At 43.2% G+C, this 21,862-nt stretch overlaps 2 protein-coding genes across 3 annotated transcripts in view; one reads left to right on the top strand and one right to left on the bottom strand.

Annotated features, from left to right (window-relative positions):
- Positions 1–3,831: 3,831 nt before the first annotated feature.
- Positions 3,832–19,334, bottom strand: EAF1 (ELL associated factor 1). The gene is made up of 6 exons (XM_090284355.1): positions 18,968–19,334; positions 16,491–16,585; positions 14,279–14,415; positions 11,751–11,941; positions 9,147–9,380; positions 3,832–7,021 (listed from the first exon to the last, which is right to left on the bottom strand). The coding sequence occupies exons 1-6, from the start codon at positions 19,332–19,334 to the stop codon at positions 6,975–6,977; spliced, it is 1,071 nt and encodes a 356-aa protein (XP_090140481.1). The 3' UTR covers positions 3,832–6,974.
- The window catches only part of METTL6 (methyltransferase 6, tRNA N3-cytidine), a 15,757-nt gene continuing 13,206 nt past the window's right edge, over positions 19,312–21,862 (top strand). Inside the window, exons 1-3 of one of the 2 annotated variants that reach the window (XM_090284356.1) lie at positions 19,312–19,497; positions 20,220–20,587; positions 21,274–21,408. In XM_090284356.1, the coding sequence (XP_090140482.1) occupies positions 20,363–20,587; positions 21,274–21,408 (360 nt within the window). In that variant the 5' untranslated portion in view covers positions 19,312–19,497; positions 20,220–20,362. Of the gene's footprint in view, positions 20,588–21,273; positions 21,409–21,862 lie in introns of both variants that reach the window. The other variant, XM_090284357.1, reaches the window with a different exon arrangement.

Below are 21,862 nucleotides of genomic sequence, written 5' to 3'. Positions count from 1 at the left end.
TTAAGAAAAACAGGGAATGTTGTGCCTGAAAACCCCTATCAGAAATCCTGCATTGAGGCTGGAAATCGAAACTGCATCTCTGTGTCAAAGTGACTCACGCAGCTCAGGTATCCCAGGCAAGAGAGGAATGTTCCATTCTTTTTTTAAAAAAATTATTTATTTGTTTGTTTGTTTTTAGAGAGAGGGGAAAGGAGAAGGAGAAGGAGAGAAACATCACTGTGTGGTTGCCTCTCACTCGCGCCCCCAGCTGGGGACCTGATGTGCAACCTAGTCACGTGCCCTGACTGGGAATCGAACCAGCGACACTTGACTTGCAGGCCGATGCTCAATCCACTGAGCCACAGCAGACAGGAGGAATGTTCCATTCTTACTGACAGGCTTGCAAACTGCAGTTTTGACAGCCCATGGTTCTAGTCACCAAGTCTCTCAGCAATTTCTATTCAGGTGGCAGGAGTAACTAAGGGAGTTTGAAGGTGCCATCTGGAAGAAAGCTATAGTCATTCCAAGAAAGGAGCGACAGTGACACTTTTGAGCTGCAGCAGTCACCCTGGGAGAAAGATTACTTCCCATTAACTTTGCAGCTGGCTTTTCAGTGCCTGCTCCGGCAGGCTGATGAGTGGCAGGCACATGGGAACTTGTACTTTCTCAGTCTGCACTAGTTTATTTTCAATCTTTCACCAGCAACAGAGGCACAAGTTCTGCTCTACTGATCCCCAGGATCCACCTGTGACTGGGGTTCTCTAGGCCAGTCCAGAAGCTCCTACCATAACCAGGGAAATGTGGGTTGCAGTTAGGCCCCAGGGTTCTTCTCTACCCACGTGCAAAGCTGTTTGAGTGACAGATTTGTAAACACCGTAAGGTCTTTGAAGGAAGCTTGGTAACTAGTACTTAGAAACCAGTGCTTGGGAAAATGGTCCTTGCTGAGCATCATGGGACACACACACTACACTGGTCATCCATCTAATAGTGACATGGAGGGCACATGTGGGCCAAATTGCTTAAGAATCTCTAAACCTCATTATAATTAATGGTCCAGCCTATGGCCCAGTGGCTGTTACTTGAGTTGTTTGCCCGATAGTGGAGTGAACCAATTTAAATTCCGAGTGAAACTCAGATCTTCCATTTGCGAGATAACAATGAGCTCAAGGACCCTGGCGATTCACCGTGGAGATTGAAGACTGAGCCACCATTAGCACTAGAAGCTCCAAGGGTGTCTTTGATTCTCCTTCATCTTCGCGTGTAACCATCTGAGAGGGCTGTATATCACACAAGAGTAATGGGTTAAAGGCTCCCCACCCCACCTCATCCAACCCCCCTAAGAAATAGAGGAAAAGAATTCACATTGCCTTTTTCAGAGGGGTTTTCTCTCTGAGGTTCACCTGAGTTCTTTTCAGCCCTAGCCAGTTGACTTTTAGAGTCAGACAAGTCTAAACAACATTACTAAAGGGAGAAATTGGCTATTTCCACTGTCCTCTGTGCTTCAGAGAAATGAAAAGGGGCCCACGGAACACTGAAATTCTGCTGCAGAAACACTAGTATCACAAGTGAATCTCATTTGTGGTTATTTGGGCCCCTGTAGTTTCTTCAAGGTCAATGATGAATTCTCTTCAATGTTCCAACCCATGAACCACACTCTACTCCATGCGCTGCCCCAGCTCATGCTCAATCCAACCCCTAAGAGGGAAGTTGAACACAGTCACCATGGTCATGGGTCATCACTAGAGGCTCACCAACGGATTTTTGTCCTGAAGCAGTGGTTCACAATTAAGATTCACCAGAATGACCTGAAGGGCTTGTTAAAACATTGCTAAATCTCACCCTAGAGTTTCTGATTCAGCAGGTCTGGGTAGGCCCTGAGAATTTTAGATTCCTAACAAGGTCCCAGGGGATGTTGGTGGACCAGGGACCACATTTTAAGAGCCACTGCTCCCGGGATATGGCTCATCTGAGAACCACTGCAGAAGACTAGACCAAAAACGGGGGGGGGGGGGGGGGGGTAAGGACTTTGAGTGGGTGGCTTTTTAATATGCTTCCATTAAACAGGTGGGGTCTATGTCTCTTCCTCTGGAATCTAGGTGGGCTTCTGACTGCTTTGATATATAGAATACTGTGGAGGTGATGCTGTGTGACTTCCCAGGCTAGGTCATAAAAGGCCATACAGCTCCTTAGAACACTCATTCTTGGGGAAGGCAACCATCATGCCGACTCTCCTGAGACCGCTGTGCTAGAGAGGCTGCGTAAGCCCCTTGGTTGATGGTCCCAAATGAACCTCCTTCCAGCCATCCCCACCGTGTCAGACATGTGAGTAACGCTAGCCTGGACTCTTCCATCCTGCCCATCTGCCAACTGAGTACCACTGAGTGACCTCAGTTGAAGCCATTAAAGACCAGAATTGCCCACCCAAGTTCTGTCCTAATTACTAACCAGCAGATTCTGTGAGATAAAATGGTTGTTGTTTTAAGCTACTAAGTTTTGGGGTAGTTTGTTACTTAGCAATAGATAACCTAAATACTGTTTTAGGTTAGAAAGGGGAGGAGACAATGAATAGAGGTAAGTGCCAAGCCTACAGGAGCCACTGGCTTGGGTTTGGTGCCCTCTGCAGGCACCATGAATAGAAATGTTAACTCCCACTGGGGCTTTTATCTGGCAAGAAAAGCCAGAGCTAAGAGTGGCCTCCTTAGCAGTTATATGGCCCAGGGTTCTCAACCATGGCGGAGACATGGGGTACGTGGAGGTAGTAGATTGATTGCGATAATTTCCCTAATTTCCATACCTCTTTGTATCCATATCTTCCCACCCCTTGATTCTGAACTTGGCGCTGTGACTTGCTTTGGCCGACATGTTAGCAATTGTGACAGAGGCAATTAATTGTTTCCTCTCACTTAAGCACCTCTGCCTTTGCCACGACAATATGCTCACGCTTGGATGCCAGAGGATAAGACAGAGCCAACCTGCCTGAGTTCCCCAGTTGTGCCGGCCAAGGCCATCCTAGATAAGCTGAACCTGTCAGCTGCCAAGCACAGGAAGGAGCCCAACCAAGATCAGAACTGTCCAGCCACACCTAGTCTAAAAGGCCAACCCAGACTTGTGAGCAAAATAAATCCATTGAGTCTTGGGATGGTTTGTTACCTGTCTTTGTAGCAGTGAGTTAGCTGAGCAGCCAGTACTCAGGTGATGAATGTGCAGCACCACTTCCCTACTGAGACCTAGTTCAAGTCGAACTCCTATTGCCACAGAATAAGCAGCAGAGGATTCCTGGCCTAGATCTCTTGATGTGTAATTGTATTCGATCCAAATTTATTGAGTACCCATTAAGTGTAAGACACCAAAATTAGAAAGGAATATGGTCACGGAGCACCTAGGAGTTTACAGTCTATCAGGGGAGCCAAGACCAGAAGATAGATGTGGGCATTGCTAATCAGAGGTGTGGAGTGGAAGCAGGAGGCAGGATCACTTCTAGCTGTCAGGTGTCATTTGGGGTCAGAGGTGTTGTATGTGTGGCATGACATTCCAGGTGAAGGACCAATGGTGAGCTAAAATGACTAGGGTATGTCTAAGGATTCAGTTTAACCCTTGTATGGCTTTCAAACCCAAAGCTAAGCCTGCCTTTCCAGACCAAGTAAAATGGCCTCATGACATGTGGCTTATGAAAGTCATCCTTTTGTTCTGAACATATAGACCATTTAAAACTGAGGTATATGTCCTAATAAGCCTAACAACAAACTGAGGAATTGATTTAGATAATCAGGGTTAAGCACAAAGGATTCTTAAAAGAATCCTACATTTTTTATGATTTCTAATAAGAAAATAAAACCCACCAAGACAGAAGTGTATTGCTGACCTTCATTTTTACTTAAATATAGTGATCTTTTAAGAGAATAAACAAAAAAAACTTTTTACACAGCAAATATTTTACATAAATGTAAACATGCACATCTACTTCATAATTAAGCAAAATAAACTTTTAAGCACAAAATTTTTTAAATCATTAAAGAATGAGACAACCCAAGACAGAAATAACAGGAACAAAAACAAACATTTCATAAATCTTCAATTGGTCTTGTCTTCCAACCTACTGGTTATGGCCTGAGTTTCAGAAATCCTACCTTCCTTGCCAAATGGAAACATCCAATTTGGCAGTACCTAATATATGTTCACATATCATAGTACTACTCTTCCAAAATAATGTAATAAATACATCATACATATACACGCCCACACACTCACACATATCCTACTTAACCAGCCTCTTAAATAGGGAAGTAAGGATTCTGGAATTTTCAAGTTTTCCCACTGATGAAGCACATACATATTAATACCACACATTAAAAAAAAAGGTCCTGCTTCAGATATAAAATAGTTAATGAGTGGCGTCATTATAAATCTCTAGCGTCTTTGTGTTTTCCCAAATCAGGTCTTTATTGTGGCTTGCTGTGGCTCCCCAGATAATTCAGACTTAAGTCTTTACACCTTGCCTAATGACCCTCAGCACAGTAGACATATAGAGCAAAGAAAAGGTAATTTTAACAATTTAGTTAGGAAACTTCAAAATGATGAAAATCAGCATGACTAGTTTTCGGCTATCTCCAAACGCCCAGACTGTTTTCTCTCTGTCTGCACTCTCTACTCCATGGGCTGGCTCACTCCCCACCGGCCATAAGCACCCGACTGTCTATTCCTGCAGACATCCCAGGGGATAGAGATGAGAATAACAATCTCTGCTTTTAAGTTCATTCTAACCAGAGCTCAAGCAAGGAGGTCAGTACATACACACAGCACTGTGGCTGGCTGAAAAGAACAGAGCAGGGGTCAGAAGGTGGCCTCTGCAGGAGACGGCGCCCCAGGAGAGAGGTGTGGCAGGAAGAACAGGCCCAGTTTGCTGGCATGAGGGTATCTGTGAGAAGGAGTCTGTAAGGCCAAACTCTTGATTTCCAGAAAGAAAAGATTCCTTACTCTGGTGGGAAAGCTGGAGGGTGCAGGGGAGGGAACCACCAAAGGCTCTGTGCGAAGGGCCTACCTGGAGCCACACTAGAGGATCACCGTGCAGGGTCGGGAAGATGGATGACGGGAGAGCCTGAAGCTCAGAGAGCCAAACTCAGTGCCACATACAGGCATTTCCTATAGAAACAAGCATCTTCACCTGACATGCCAAAACCACAGTTCTGCCCATGTATGTGAAGACTTTGGGAGGGGGAAAAAAAAAAAAGAGGCTTAAATAGATAGTTTCAGTTCAAGTTCCTAAAACCTGCCCGCATGTGAGCAAGTTAAGAGCAGTGAAACATTCCCATATCCAGTAACAATTCATGTCCCCAAATCATGACCTTCACCCTCCCTGAGCCGTCATTACTAAGGAATTATAAAGCAATTATTAATTCATTATAAATAAGTTCCTACATGCCATTAAATCCACTGACACCTCACGATGGGCACAGGGTTCAAGTGTGGACCTATTACCTACATTTGGTAGACTGGCGTGAGTGTGCTGGTGGACAATGGCTGCTGGTCCTCACCTCCAGCTCACTGGAGTCACTATGCAATTAAAACAGGTGACTTTGTAAGACTCAACTCTAACCAAAGTCGCCACCTTGGATCATCTACTTCCTTTCTAAGTCCAGACTGCATCCCTCCACTAGCTGAGGAAGGAATTCTAAGTATAGGGGTCCCAGGAAGGAAAATCATACTTAATGGAAATTTCTCAGGACATATTCATTCAAATTACAGAAATTGGATACTCTAAACTTATTATGGGACAATTTATCACACACTTACTCAATAAGAAACATTTGCTAGTGACCAGTTTCCTGCAACAACAGATTTGTTTGGAAACTGCACACTGCAGAAGGCAATCTGTGACTTTCTTCTAACTTGATATAAAACTACAAATCAGTCTGAGAGTCAGGCACAAATAGTGGTACAGAAGCATAAACATAAACATCTTATCAATAGAATGTGCACATTTCATATTGCAGAACTCCTATTTAGTTACTGGTTTTTGAAAACTTGCTGCTGGTTCATTTGTTTAGAAAGGTTCCTTCATTACACCTCTCTTCTACTCCTACCTCCCCTACTAAAACCCACTGAATGAAGAACACTCAGTGTGGATCTACACGGAACTAAAAGTCCCAATTGAAGTGAGTCATGCGTCAGCCAGTGGTTTAATCTGCTACACCAGCCTCATGTATTTCAGGACGGTCTGGATCTGAATTTGAGCTAGAAGTACCCAACAATTTTATCTTGAAGAACCCAATAAAAGTTTCTATGCACATCTGTAAGTCTCATGTATAGGAAGCTCTGGTTCCAATAAGTGAGATTCAAGAAAGGGAGCAGTGGGAAGTCTGGACTGGACGTGGGAGGCTAAACCAGCTGTGTGCTTCCCTTTCCTTATTTGTAAGTGAGGGCGCTGAACTGCCAGGACTCCAGGGTCCCGCCAGATGACACCCGAGGACTCCCCCTTGAAGTCCGTTTCTACAGAAGCTTGTCAGGCTGGGTTGGACGAAGCTTCTTCACCACTCCATTTCCACAATTTAAAGTGGTTTTAACATACTTCTATGCTGCAGTTTGAGGTTTCCCCCTCTTTCCTACCCCTCAAAGACTGTTTTACATCTCACTGGTGCAGACCACTTGGTCGAACTGGGGCTTACAATGGAATTGCTGGCCTGGTGAAGAGATGTCCTTTAAGCACCTAGACCAGGGCACACTTGCCTGTTTTTCATTAACAGTGTTAACCAAACAGAAATACAATTCTGTTAGTTCTTCTGTGGATCTACTTAAACTCTGAAACAAGATTGTTCAAAAATTACACGAAAAAATCACCCATCACCAAGTTAAAGACTTGAATATCTGAGCACTGCAGAGCCTCCAATTCTTTCTACAGTCACTGATCCACACTTTCCTCTGGGCAATGGCTCCATGCAGCGCAGTCTGGTCTCACAGCACGTCTGGGCACCAAAAAGTTGATTTTGAAAGATCCAGCTCTAGTCATCACTGTCACTCCCAGATTCACTCAACTGCAAGTCATTTCCTATTAAAAAAGAAAGCAGAACAGAAAAAAAACAATCAAACCAAAAGTAAACAATTTAAAAATGACTTTCTCGCAATTCTTTGGTTGACTGCCTTGGCTATCAGACTACAGCAAACCCAGGCCAATGCAATTTAGCAGGAAAGAAAAGTGATTTGGCTCAGTGACAAACCTGATGCAGTCAACATTTCTAAAGAAATGCTATTTTTATATCTGCAACAATGCGGCTTACTAGGATAGAACGGGAGTAGGCTTTTAAATGTGTTAATCGAAAGTAAGAAAATATAGGGGTAGGCAAAACTAGGTTTACAGTTGTGAGTACGTGAAACAGTTTATTATTTGCATTATTACTTATTAGTCATTGTATTTTCCATACGAACAACTGTAATCCAGTTGCTGGATTGTACCAAAAGTGAATTTTTGTACTTCCAAATTGCTAATCTCTAAACCAGCTCTTCTCGAAGTTTGCCCTGAGGACCCCGGGGGTCCCAGAGACCCTCTCAAGAGGGTCCAACCCTGAGGTACCTGTGTGATGCTAGATTTTCTTCCTGTACTTCAACCTAAACAACTGAATAGCAACACCGAGTGCAGAAAGCACATGTAAGAATCCATTTTTCTGCTAAGGCAGACATTAAAGAGATTTGCAAAATTTTAAAGTAATGTTATTCTTCCTACTAAATATTTTTTGATTTGGAAATTTTATTTTTCATAAAATTATTACTTTTGTTAAAATGTGGTTTCTTTTAAATTAATTACTAAGTATTTTAAATATTTTTACATCAAGGTTTAACAAATTTGTGCTATTTAGTGTGATTTTAGGGTTTATAAGTTGGTTCCAATTGACAATCTTGGTTTAAATAACTCTAATACTTCATTGTACATCAGGTTATGCACAGATTAAGGTCTTGCCATTTGAGAGCTGCAGAACAGAAGGACTCGCAGACATAAAGAGCTAAAAGGAGTTGAAAGCACTGGTGGGTAGTGCCACAGTGACGCCCACTACTCTTTTTTGCTCCTTCTTTCTAAGAGAAAAGAATAATTTAGCGTTGACTGGGCAAAATGAAGAACTAAGTTAAAGCCACAGTAGCCTTCTGGTACTGTTCCACTATGAATATCAAACTCCCAGTGTGGAAGTGATAATCCCTAGCCAATGAGAAGAGCACCACAGTATACCCTGATATCCAGCATCTGGGCCCATATAACGGGAGAGTAGCCAATATCCTTAACTGATATCATAACAGTGGTGAACTTACTCAGGTACAAAAAGTATGGTGGATCTCCAGTGGGGATGATTTTGTTCCCCCAGTGGCAAAATGCCTTGAGACATTTTTGGTGGACACAAGTAGGGGAGAAAAGGGAAGTGCTTCTGGCATCTAGTGGGTAGAGGCCAGGGAAGCATCTTAACCATCTTAACGCACAGGACAGCCCCCCACAACACAGACTTATCTGGTGCAAAATGTCTACAGTGCTGAGGTTGAGAATGACCTTTGCTTGGCCCACAGCAGTAGGTGAGCTTTCCCACTATTGCCTCCAGACCTTCCAACCTCCTCAAAGGAAGTCGCACCAGGGGAGAGCATTCATAAGGAGTCTGGAGAGAGAAGACTGCAAAGTACTCTCTCCACCTCCAAAACAAAGAGACTGGTTCTTGTTCTCCTGTTTTATTTTAGTATCGACTGCACTGAAAGCCACCCAGACATTACAGTGTCTTTTCCTTTCCCTGTGGCCAGAGACTAGCTGGTCTCCAAACAGGTTCCACAAGTCTGGACCCCCAGGTTCTTGGGTCCGTATAAAGACCTGGAGTGGGGGGACACCATGTGGCAGGTAGCATTCCTAAAGCATGGTATATGCAAAAATAAAGAGTCTAGCTGTTCATGTTCCAGCATTTTCCAGGATTCGTAAAACCTAATTTGTGCCAGTGAGGAAAAGAGAAAAACAGATTTTTCAGTTTCATGCTTCCTTTGTTTACCTGTTTGATAATTTACTCCTTTCTGTTTCAAATTATCTTGGTCAGGATCCTTTCTTATGCTTTAAGTGTCTTCAGGCTTATAGTCTTATCTAAGACAAGGAGAAGCTGCATCTCTGCCTGACATGCCACCCCTCCCAGTCAGAAAAGGGCCAGCACACTCACTGAGGGTGTTCATGAGCTGGTTGCTTCCCTGCAGCCGGCTGGTCCCGTTGGCCATGGCCGGCCTGCTGCCGTAGAGCTGCTGGTGTGATGGCTGGGGAGGAGACGCGGGGCCGTTGTCCTCGCCTCCGCTGCTGGAGCTGTCGTCCTCGCTGCCCGAGGAGCTCTCTGAGTCTGAGGAGCTGCTCCCACTGCTGCTGCTCATCTGTTCGATGAGGTCAACTTCGGCCCTCAGCTCTGGAATAGAAGGGCACGGCAGGGTCAGCACAGCACCATTCTCAAGGCAGTTGTTCAGTGACTCTTCTGCAAACAGCAAACTGGCAAAACCGACAGCGGTGGGAGTAACTTAAACTCCTGCCTCTCAATTCCTTAGAAATGTACAAACAAAATGACCAAAATCAAGAAACAAAAACACCTAACTTGTCTCCAGAGAGACAACAGAGATATTAAATTCATCCCAAATAACCAAAAACCAAACTGCTTCAGGATAATGACTTCTGTGTAAGAAATGAATTAAGTATATTTTGTCTTATCTATTAAGGAAATAGTGAATTATAGGATTAAACACCAAATAAGAGAAGAACATTATGCTAAGGGACTGAAAATAACTGACTGGAGATTTGGAAGGTCTGAATGCTTGTTTTGGATCTACCTCTAACCACCAGAGAGATCCAAGTGGAAGTCAATGAATATTCCAAGACACTCTGGAAAAATGAAGGGCCAGGCAGACAGCGTCTGGGGTGCTTTTCAGTTTTCATGTCCCATGAATAAATGAAGCATGTCTGAAGAAACGTGGTGGAACACCACCCCTCCTCTGCCCTCCTTATATATTTTGACTGACGGCCATGCCTGCCATGTACAGCATTTCTTACAGATGTAAAGCAGGAAAGGAAAAGCAGGGAAAGAAAAGTGTTTTAACAAAGCATTTCAACATTACTGATTACACTGAGGATTCATAACAGATTTTCCTGTCCAAACACATCATGTGGCCTTAAATGGCTATGGTTCCTTGAAGTATAATTGAGAACAATTAACCACTAATGGTACAATTCCTGTTCAACTAAAGTGAAAACTTCCATAAATGGCATTCTAATATCCAGGAGGGAAAAAAAAAGTCAAGCAGCTTAACAACTGTGCACTGTGCAAAGACTGTACTTCTCTAAGGTGGGAAAGGAAGACTCCTAAAGGACAACTCTTATCTTTCCCTGTTTACTACTGTTATCGATTTAATTTTGTTTCATAAAATTTTACAAATATGAAATACAACACTTATCGTATTAACTCCCTAAGAGTCTGGACTACTAAAACCATTCACTGCATAGAAGAGAAAGTAAGGTAAGCTTCTTTATCTCAGGTATGCACTGAAGAGAGCCTGACCAAACTTCTCCTTTTAGGCCACTGCCCATTCCACTGGTCCTCACGTCACTTTCATATTTATAAATTTTGTGTTAGTACAAAGCATTGGTCATGGTATTTGCAATATCCCTCTAACCTAAACAGTATACTAACATTGGCATGCTTGGTTTTCACCCCCAGCACCTCGGAATTTTTTTCTTCCAAAGCCTTGAAGGTGTGCCACATGGACCTTTAGATGGCAGTCATGTTTGTTTAAATCCTGGGCCTCTAGTCCTGGCTGGCCTGCTCAGTTGGTTAGAGCATAGTCCCAATATGCTGGCTGGTTTGGCTCAGTGGATTGAGCATCGGCCTGCGAGCTAAGTGTCGCTGGTTCGATCTTCCAGTCAGGGCACATCAGAGAAGGAAAACTCTGACCCCAAAAAACCTCCGCTGCCTTGCGGCATACCTCTTCAGGAGAAAGGCTAAGGGAGTAAACCCCGACAGAAAATCCGGAGCCGGAGTCCCTAAGGCGGTTTGACGTTGTAGTCAACACCGGCAACTCCTGCGGCGCACCTGAAGCCAAACTGTATTGACTCCGTCTTTCCCTTGGGCCCTTCAGCTGCGAAGAGAGGGGGGGTCTGCTGCATGGGCAACAGCAGACCCTCCATATCACCCTGCCCAGGCTCTGTAGTTTCAGCTTCACTGGAGAGGACACTCCAGCGTCATCGCAAGACGTCGATTCAACACGGGAGGAGACAGATACCGTGTCACTCCCGAGTCGGACTGCACAACCATTCTCGGCGGTGCAGATAGACTCTTAAGAAGCTACACCATCGTCTCTCGAGACGGACAGCTGCCGAACCGAGTCCCAATATGCCAAGGTTATGTGTTCCATACCCAGTCAGGGCACATACAAGCAGCAACCAATGAATGCAAAAATAAATGGAACAACAGATTGATGTCTGTCTCTGCTTACCTGCCTCTCTCTTCTTTCCTCTCTCACTATAAAATCAATTAAAAACAAAAAAAGGCCCAGAATGCTGCAAGGACAGCCACAATTCAAGTCACTATGCCTGGACTCCCCCTGTCAAATGAGATGAGCGGGAAAGGCCCCCAGCCTCGTCACCTCTGGAATGGCGAACTCTGCAGAAATTTTCTAAGGGTAGGGAATGCCCAGGGCATCATGTCAATGCGACAGCTTTATGATCTCCACAGAAACATCAACACCGTACTACTCCAAGCTGCTACCATGCCTCCAGAAATGCACCCTACCTCTTTTGATGTCATCCAGCTGAGGTTCAGGTGAAGGGTTATCTTTCAAGGGAGAAGTTTTGGGTCCAGCTGGAGGCTTTGTTGGTGCTCTGAATGGCATAGGTGGTGGGGGCGGTGGGGGCTGTGACGGCTGTGGGGCGCGACTGGGCTGCTGTTCCATCCGCGCTTGGATTTTACTGCTCCCCTCCGCCCTGAAATGAGATACAGACATTAAACCAGAGAGACAAAACCAGTGTCAAATTTGTCCAGGTGACCGACCAGCTGGAAGTTTCTGCAGAACTCCATGCTTTTCAGAACGCTGAAAAATATTGGTATTTATAATTTTATCACATGAACTAATCATTCAACCACCATCCATTGAATTCCAATTATGAGTTGTGCACCAGAGATACAGAGAGAAATGTAATAGACTCACTGCCCTCAAGGAGCTCACTTTAAAAAAAAACATTATTTGTTTGTTTATTTATTTTTAGAGAGAAAGGAGAAAGAGAGGGAGAGAAACATCATTGTGTGGTTGCCTCTCACTTGCGCCCCCAAATGCGCCCTGAGTGGGAATCGAACCAGCGACACTTGACTCGCAGGCTGACGCTCAATCCACTGAGCCACAGCAGCCAGGGCAAGGAGCTCACATTTTATAGCAAGAAGTAGATAAAACAGGTATGCAGACTACAATGTGATTGTGAGAACCCCTTTTACTAAAAAAAATATGACTATTAGACTTGTCAACAATATAAAGTGATAATCACAAGTGTATGAGTTACTAAATAAAACTGGCCCTTGAAATACTGGCCAGTTTGCAAATTTTTCCAGGATCTTTTTACTGCTTGCTCATTTTGTCACATAGCAGCTCTTGCTGGCAGACAAGCCAAGTGTTCCACTCCAAATTGAGAAAAATCTATCCATTAACAATTTCTTTTGTAAACGTACTAGCCCAGCACTTTTCAAACTTTAGTGTGCATGCAAATCAACTGAGGATCTCATTAAAATGCAAATTCTCACTTATTAGGTTCTGCACTGTCAACAAGTATCCAAGTGATAAATGCTGCTAGTCCCCAGACGACACTGCACAGTAAGAGCAATGCTCACAACCATCAGCTACAGGAGGAGCAGCAGCGGCACCCGGCTTGTGGAGGCAATTACTACAAAGGCAGCGCGAGCAGGAGAGGAACAGGGGCTCTGCAGCGCACTGGCACCAGACTCAGGTAACCCACAAGCTCCCTTATCCTCAGTCTCCTCCTGTGTGCATGTGCTTTTTAAGGGTAACAATTGCACCTTTCTGAGAGTCACTTATAGATGAGAAAAGATCATTCCTGGAGCATCCAGCATAGTTCCTGGCATATAATAACCTCTTAAAAAATCGTAGCTACTCTATCTTTTGTGAAACAAATGAAGAAAATGGCTTGAGGAAGCATAAACAGAAAAGTACCAGGCTGTTAACACTCTCTTTAAAATGTAATTGCTATATCATGATTTAACAACAGAACCACATGGTTACCTCTATTTATAGAATTTTGACTTGAAAATAAAATCTAGTTGGTGTCTTATCAGACATGTAATGCCAATTTTTTTTTTTATGGCCCCCTACATCTTCAAAGCCAGCCACAGAGACGCCCCTTCACATCAAATCCCTCTCCTGCTTCTAATTTCATTGCCAGACAGAAAGAGCCCAAACTTTTTAAGGGTTCACCCGATCAGGGCAGTCCCACTAAGGATAATCTCCCTCTCATAAAGTCAAGTGTTTTGGGACCTTCATAAGAATCTGCAAAATCCCTGCAGAGTAGCAACTAGATTAGTGTCTGAGTGAATAATGGGGAGAAGGTGTGCTAAGATCAGGGCCAGGAGTCTAGGAGTCACCTTAGAATTCTGCCTACCACACTACTCCATCCCAAGCTGCCATAATCCTCCCCTGAACCTCCTCATAAACACCTTTGGGCTTCTTAGCCTCCACTTTTTTTTTCTTCTTCACAGTTGTATTTATTTTTAATTTATTTTTATTGTTTTTCTATTACAGTTATCCCACTTTTTCCCCCATTGCTTCCCACCCCCTCAAGCTAACATGTAATGCCGATTGAATTAAATATTAAAGAGAGCACACTAGTTCAAAAAAATAGGTAAAGTTTTATTTTGGTAGAAAAATAACTCAAATGGATCTCATAAAAAATTAATGTTTTCACACTAACGAAGTATATATATTATTCAAGTATTTTTTCATACTTATAAGTCTATAAATTTAAATCTTATGCCTTAAATGGTACTGTTTCAAAAATCCTGAAATTAACAGAATTGATTTACATACAAAGTACATTACTTTCCCCAATGGCTTTCATTTTTCAGGTCTTAAAAACATTACTTCTTTCTACTACATTTGAGGAAAATATAGTTTATTGATTTGTCTGAGAAGACATAAGTGGAGTTATTGAGATTATCAATAGGATACTGAGTACCCAGACACTCACAATCTTTAAAACAACTGAACAGACAATACAAATACAAACATCACATTGTTCTGTATCTGGTTATTCACATACCTTGTTTTCTTGACCTGAATGCTGCTACTGAGTTTTTCCAGCACATATTCACCAGTGTCATGATTAATAATTAGCACACAGTCTTTCTGATACGGCCGTTTGTTCCCCCTGAATACCGTCATTGGTGGGGTGGATCCCTATATGGCACAAGAAATGTAAGATGAAGAAAACCAAAGCATCAGTTATGAATATCAAAACTGAATTTATAGGTGACTCTACTCATCAAATCTTTTATCAGAAAAACTCAAAAAGAACTCCTTCTGGTTTCCCAGGCAAAAATAAAGAAAAGGGAAATAATAATATAGCAAGAATGTATGACTGTATGCAATGAAGACAGGTAATATAAATTACTGTACATTGTTCTAAGGACTCAAGAAATGTTACAAATAATAGTAAAGTGTGAACTGAGAAAAAGAAATAACCATTACTTATATTACACTGAGTAGAGCTTTCATTATGAGAACTAAAACTAGTGAGAGATCGCTAACATTTCCACGTAACTGGAGAGTTCAGGGCTTCCCCCTCATGCCAAGTAACCAAGAGCATCTCGAAGGGCAGCTCATTACCCTGGTTAGCTCAGAGTAAGTACCTCAGGCCACACACCTGCCTAAGCCCTTTGATCACTACCCCACTGCTCTGAGTCAAATAATTAAATCTTTAAACCAACTGGCTAGCCCTTCAACCTCACCAGCACCACTCACCCCTGGCTCTGTAGGCTCCAGAGCAGAAGGCAGCAGGTGGCTGGCATTCTCTTAGACCCTCAATCTTTATTCTAGGGCTTTAACAAGGCTTCTGGCAGGATCACCTGCCCCTCCTTCTCTTTCAATTAAATTAACCTTCAAATAGACTCAAAGGTCACTTCCTTAGGGAAGGCTCCCCTGATTTTCTAAAATAAGCATTACATTTTCTTATATTTAAATTCCGTATCATAAACCCCACAAGGGCAAGAAATGTGGCTGTTTTATTCAAGACTGTATTCTCAGTTTCTAGTAATGAACCAGCACACAGTAAGTGCTCAATTAATCTTTTCTAAATATAGGATTTAATCCTTTGTATAGAATCAAAAACTGTTTGGCTCCTCACTCAAATAGTAAAAATTTAGAATAGGAAGGGACCTTAGGGACCATTTATCTAACCTCTTCATTTTACATTTGGGAAAGTAAGGTCAAAAGGGAGATGATGTAACCTGCCAAAGACAACAAGTAATGACACAGCAGTCTGAACGGGCAGACAAGGAAATTTTACAAAACACAAAGCTTCCCAGGTCTCCTTGTCCAGTGCCTTTTCATTCTATCACTGGTTAGCAAGAACTATTGTGTTCCAGGACAGGACAGTGACATGCAATGACACATGTTCACTAAGAGTATTTTGTCTAATCCTCCAGGCTTTGTGATCAGAGTGCTGCCTTGGGCAAACGTCACAAAAGCCGTGCTATGCAAGAATTCTCATTTCAGCTTTTAACTGGGTTCCTTGTAGCTCAATTAGCGAAATGCTCCGAACCTCTGGTTGTTGCCTGAAGCTATCAGCCTCCATTTCACCCTTTGCCAGATACAGTAGCCCCTTTCTATATTGCGGTTCACTTATCGCGGCCTCACTGTATCATGGGATTTTTTAAAATGTTATATTTAATTATGTATCGCGGGTTTTTCACTATATCACAGGATTTTGTGGTACTGTATATGTATGTTGTTAAAGTTACGTAGGTTTAAGAGTATAGAATAAATGTAAGGTTCCTACTTCGCGGGGGCGGGGGACTAGAACGTAATACCCGCGATAAATGAGGGAATACTACTATGTTATATGAAAGATGTAAGTCCTGCTCCAGCCCACCGTAACTCCTGGCTTCGCAGCCCCATGCTCCTAAACTGTTGCTGCTATATATCAACATGGAAACTATGGCTTTTTCCTATGGAGTTGCTTGCGGAAAAACTATGCATGTCTAAAAAGAGGGGCCAGGTGTCCAGGTAGGATCCCTGTCTACTTTGTAGCAAATGAGAACTTGGAGAAAATGACAAAGAATCATTTTTAATCAAACACCTAGGAGGTATGCATTCTACTCCACCCCATACCCCCAATTCCCTTCTTCCTTATGCTGGCACTTCAGAAAATGAGGAATTTTTAAACAGTAGGTAATTCAAATTGTAATAACATAAAATGAGACTTCACTGTGATTCTCACATTAAAAAACAAACAAACCTTGGAATAAACTTACAGGGATATGTGGCAGGGTAATTGTGACTTCATCTCCTTTGCCAACCTGAAGCTCTCCCTCACAGGAGGTATCTATAGATGCTGGCTTAAAATCATCTAAAGGAAAAGAAAATAAAAGTATTTATCCACCAGGTTACTTACTGTATTTTTCACACTATAAGACGCACCTGACCATAAGACGCACCTAGGTTTAGAGGAGGAAAACAAGAAAAAAAATTCTGAACCAAATGGTGTACTAAAATACTTAATAAAATAGAATAATATTTCAACCATGTAAAGTGAAGAGCAGTCAACAGTGCTATTAAGAACCATCATCACTGTCATTAACAAATGAGGAGAGACTAAGGTTCAAGTACTCTTCTAGTTTTCTGGGAACCCCTAGTGTCAGAATTTATGAAGCTCAGTTGCTCACAATCACTGATATCACTTTCTTCACTCTCTTCGTACTGACCAGACACCCTGAGTTTCAGCAGTAAAGTGGGTCATTTAAGTGTCCCCAGGGGTTTCACTTGGGCCCACCGCTTCCTCTTCTAACAGCTGTCGCCACAGGTCAGGTAATACACATCACGGTCTGTGACACAATATTCTCTCCATAAGACGCACAGACATTTCCCGCCCCCCACTTTCAGGGAACAAAAAGTGTGTCTTATGGAGCGAAAAGTATGGTACAGTATATTAAGGGTTTTCTAGGCATTCTCACTTAAGAATTATTGTTCAAATAAATGGAAAATACAAATAATTTAGGATATTAAAAAAAACTACTTCATTGTGGAAAACAAGAAAAGTACAATAGACCCCTATGTACCATCATTATCCAGCCTCAATAATTACCAGCTAAGGACACTCTTGTTTCATCTATACTTCTACATGCTTTTCCTCCCACCCCACCTGGATTATATTGAAGAAAAAAAAAAGGCTAGAATTTACATACCATTTTATTAAGCAAAGATAATCCCCTCTCCCCAGTGACAGATGAAAATTAATGCTTATTATCCATTATCAAGTGTTTTGTTAGGGTTGCTGTGATGATCAAAAGCAACAACATATTAATAAGATTCTGTGATTGTACATGAAATACGAAAGCTACAGCATCACATAAACTGATTTCTTTTTGCATAGGAACTGTCAAAATTAGAATTTGCCACGGTCAAGTTCCATAGCTTTAACAAAGATACTCCTGTAGATGCTCGGAGCACAAAGAATTTTATCTTCAAAGGTTAATCCTGTCTCTCGGAATTGCAATTTAAGCACAATTACTCCATTTTAACACACACTTGCCTCAAACTGCATGCCTGGTGCATATGTGAAGTGTCTCATTTAAATTCCACATTGCCCTTCACTCTACTAAAACATCAAGTTAGTAAATGGCTCAAGAAATGATGGTCTTAGCACATGTTCAATAGCCTCCCTCTGAATGAGCTGATCTGCTGTCAGCAGTTAGCATAGTAATGTAATGGCAGGGCAAGTGACCACACAAAGATGGAACTTCATTATCCAACACGCCATCTCCCAATGTGTTGAGTCACATCTATTAGCTCCTTCGACAAAAACATGTCTTAACCAGCATTAGCAGCACTTCAAAGACAGGAAACCAGGAGCTTGTGAATCACAGAGGGATGCTCAGTCAGCCAATTAGTAAAAGCCAATTCTTTACCCAGGACATGGAGTGGGAGTGCCCTCCCTCAACAGAGTCTGTAATCACGTAGAAAAGGAAGGTCCAACATAATGACTATTTCGACATTCTTTATGCCTGCTCTTTTCTGCTTCCAAACATAGATCAAGCTTTAACTTATTCCAGGCTCGCGAATTCTAATTTTATTCTTCACATACAAGGAACTTCATCCTGAGTCAGCCAGGGGCAGTCTAAATGACCTCAAAAGACATCAAAGTCAAAGGAGGTGCAGAAAGCTGGAGGAGGAAGACTGATGGGGCGCAGAGAGAATGCGGATTCTTTGGCCGCAGGAGCGAATGAAGCGCAGTGTCTCTGGGTGCCCAGAGCAAAGGAATACGAGGAAAGAAAGCTAAGGAAAATAGGGAAAAACAGAATGAAACAGGAGGGAGTCCGTGAGGCTCAAGAGCAAACAGGAAGAGTCCCTTAAACACGGAGAACTCTGGTGGGGTAATCAGAAAGGGGGTAGGGATTAGAGGAAAAACTGGAGTCTGATGTGGAGTCACAGTTTTTCGATAATAAAGAGGGAGTAGGTTTGGCATAAAGGAAGGGCTGTCTGGGGCGACAGAAAGAGAGGCCAAAGAACTTCGGAAGAAGCGTTTGGGGCCATGAGGCAGATGAGTTGGAGTAACGAAGGGTTTGGTTTGGGAAGAATGAGCCTGAAGGGGGGAAAAAATCGAAGTCCCGGAGGATCTGAGGGAAGAGAGAAGGGAGCGGACGTAGGCAGCGGGTTCCCGTACTTGGGAGGGCCGAGGTTGTTAAGAGGCGGCAGGAGCGGCCGCAAGAAACCGTGAAAAGCGCTGACTTACAGCGAATGGTGTGGAAGGAGGCTCGCGGTCGCTTTTCGAAGCTCTCCCCAAGCCGCAGGCAGTGTTCCTCGCGGTCCAGCAGTGGGTTCGCGGTCCCGTTCATGGCCCTGTACGGGCCTCGCGCCCGCACCGGCGCTCTTTCGGCGCGGCCACGGTACCAGCTTCCGGCGCCGGCGTCCCGGAGAGCGTGGCTCCGTGGACACCACCCCGGAGCGCAGCGGGAATACAACCGGCGCCCACCCGGCGCCGGAAGCAAGTCTCCTCCGCGTAGGGGAGGGGGAGGCCTTTGAGGAAGCAGGGCCGCGGGACTTCCGGCGTCGGGGAGGCACTTCTGGGTTCGTAGCGGAAGTGGCGGAGGCGGTGCCATAGCAATAGGATTCCGTCGGGGTTCTGAGGTCCGGGACGCTGGTTTGTCCGTGCTCTGGGCTGTTTCGCGGCGGCTCCCAAGGTCTGCTTCTGAGGCCTGGGCCTGGCTGAGGGCTGAATGCGCTCGGCCCTATCCCTCCAAGAGAAGCTAAGAAATGATGACGGTGAGGCCAGAGCGCGGCGGGCTAGATAAACGCGGGTCTGATAGCCAATATGACCGGCCACGTCGGCCTAGTTTATCCCAAGGCTCCTGAGACAGATGGATCCTCGGAACCGTGCGCCACGCGTCACTCGGCTCTTCCTTCCCTTCATGCGGTATTGGCGGTGCGAGAGCCTCAGCCCCTGGCTGTGAGAGAGCTTCTTGTGATCAGAGACTCAGACCACCCGGGCGTAGCTCCATCTCCCCTCCCCCCTTCAAAATAGCAAACAAACCAAAACACTGAGTCTCCGATTCTTGGGAAACGATCCCACTTCTGTCTGGCAGTTGACCACCCGCATCCAATCCGGGCAGCTGTTGCAATTGTTAAGTGACCACAAAAATTAATGAGTATTTTCTCTCCAAGGTTTCTCAGTCAGTTCTCGGGGTTGTCCTTTTTCTAAACTAAACTGATTTATTTTAATAGATGACTTATTCTGGTTTGAATTAGAGTTCGGTGCGTGAGAGGCTTGAGCTACTGAATGTCAGCCCTCTGATGGTGGGGACTTTGTCTTGATCTCCTTTGTGACCTCTCCGTGTAGCAGGCAGGGTTTTGTGTAGAGTCAGCGCTAGTCAATGTTTGGTGACATGAACTGTTTGGTGAAAGAACTGTTCTAGAACCACAACCTCAGCCTCTTAAAGAACTGTTCTGGAACCACTAACCGGAATATCATTCTTTTTCCCGCAAAGGAGGCATATGGCTTGAACTTTGAACCCAACCTGAGGAACCACGTCTGAGAAAACTTCCTGTGTCTATGGAATAAACTTGGATTCCTCCAGTTATTCACTGATGGAGAATCTTCAGCAGTATTAAATTATTGTCAATTTAGGAAATGATGTCTTTGCAGAGGAAAGGGCTGCAAGGAAGGATTCTCAGCTCTGAAGAAGAGGAGAAGCTGAAAAGAGACCAGGCTTTAGTGTCTGATTTTAAACAGCAAAAACTGGAAAAAGATGCTCAGAAGAACTGGGATCTTTTTTACAAAAGAAATAGTACTAATTTCTTCAAAGATAGACACTGGACCACCAGAGAGTTTGAGGAGCTCAGATCATGTAGGGAGGTAATGTTACACCTTATTTGAGTTGTTATTCATTGCAAATGTGTAGGAACGCTTTATTGCATTATTATGGAAGTGAGGTAGAGAATTTATGAATCATGTCAGAATGGTTTGTACATTTAAGAGAAATAGACTGGTCTCAACTAGTTTTAGCAGTTCCTGGGTTATATAATAGAGGAGAACTTTAGTGGGCATTTCTGTTCCTTTAAAGCTAATCTGCAAATTGTAAATGTTAAATTCATACTGAGTAACTTAAGTGACAGATTTGTGATGATGATGGTGAACACTTTACCATGGCCCTTCTCTAGAACATTACATCTGTAATTTAAGCCTTATCATAGCACCAGGAAGTAGGCATTGGTGTTAACCCTACCTACCTGATGAAATTGAGGCACAAAGCTGTTTAAGTGATTTGTCCAAGGATAGAAAGTGGGGGAGGGGTGGAGTCTGGATTGAGTGCAAGCAGTTGAGTCTGTTCTCTTAGCGATTATGCTGTGTTTTCTCCACACCCAACTGCCCAGTGCTGGAAAACAAATGGAGATATTAGTATTAGCTTTTGGTTATCAGTTTACTTATTTATTGTCTCTGGGGGCAGAGACCTTGTTATTCATGGTCTAGATCTTTTGGTTTGGTTTATTTCTTCATTATGCAAAGGTAGTGTACTCTAACTTTGAGTTCTCTTTCCTCAGTTTGAAAATCAAAAATTGACTGTGTTTGAAGCTGGCTGTGGGGTTGGGAACTGTTTATTCCCACTTTTAGAAGAAGATCTGAATATATTTGCTTATGCCTGTGATTTTTCTCCAAGAGCAGTTAAATATGTCAAGGTTGGTGCACCATCCATGTGTTCTGTTATGTTTCTGGTTTTTTAGAGATGTTTAACCTAACCTTTATACCCAACTTCAGCCCTCTCCCTGAAGTTAACCAGCTATGATCATCATAAATATAGTTTTCCATTTACACATGTATATAAAACATATAGAAAGAAGAAAAAGTAGAAAGAAATACCATAATGACACCCATATACTAATACCGAATTCAGTGATTGCCAGCATTTTGCCAATTTGCTTTATAGACTTTTTTTGCTAAACTGTTGTAAATTATAGACACTTCGCTGCTAAACATGTCTGCTTACGTCTTCAATAAGGATTTTCTCTATATGACCGCAAAATACATACCTAACAAAAATAACTCTAGTCCTCTAATGTCTTTAATAGTCAATCCATTTTCTGATTTCCCCGGAGTCCCAGGTATCTTATAGCTATATTTAATCAAGGACTG

Source organism: Furipterus horrens, unplaced genomic scaffold (assembly GCF_987537825.1).
Source record: "Furipterus horrens unplaced genomic scaffold, mFurHor1.1.pri manual_scaffold_7, whole genome shotgun sequence".
Taxonomy (NCBI): domain Eukaryota; kingdom Metazoa; phylum Chordata; class Mammalia; order Chiroptera; family Furipteridae; genus Furipterus; species Furipterus horrens.
The sequence above is the reverse complement of the archived record's forward strand: the minus strand, read 5'-3'. Positions and strand labels throughout refer to the sequence as shown.

What these genes read in the sequence shown, in the direction of transcription:
- EAF1 (XM_090284355.1), bottom strand. Translation starts at nt 19,334, where the DNA reads ATGGCACCGCCTCCGCCACTTCCGCTACGAACCCAGAAGTGCCTCCCC. An exon ending in GCTGGATGACATCAAAAGAG is followed by an intron (nt 9,381 to 11,750) that starts GTAGGGTGCATT and finishes CTTCTATTCCAG; the next exon opens with AGCTGAGGGCCGAAGTTGAC. An exon ending in CCAGCTCATGAACACCCTCA is followed by an intron (nt 7,022 to 9,146) that starts GTGAGTGTGCTG and finishes CTTTTTTAATAG; the next exon opens with GAAATGACTTGCAGTTGAGT.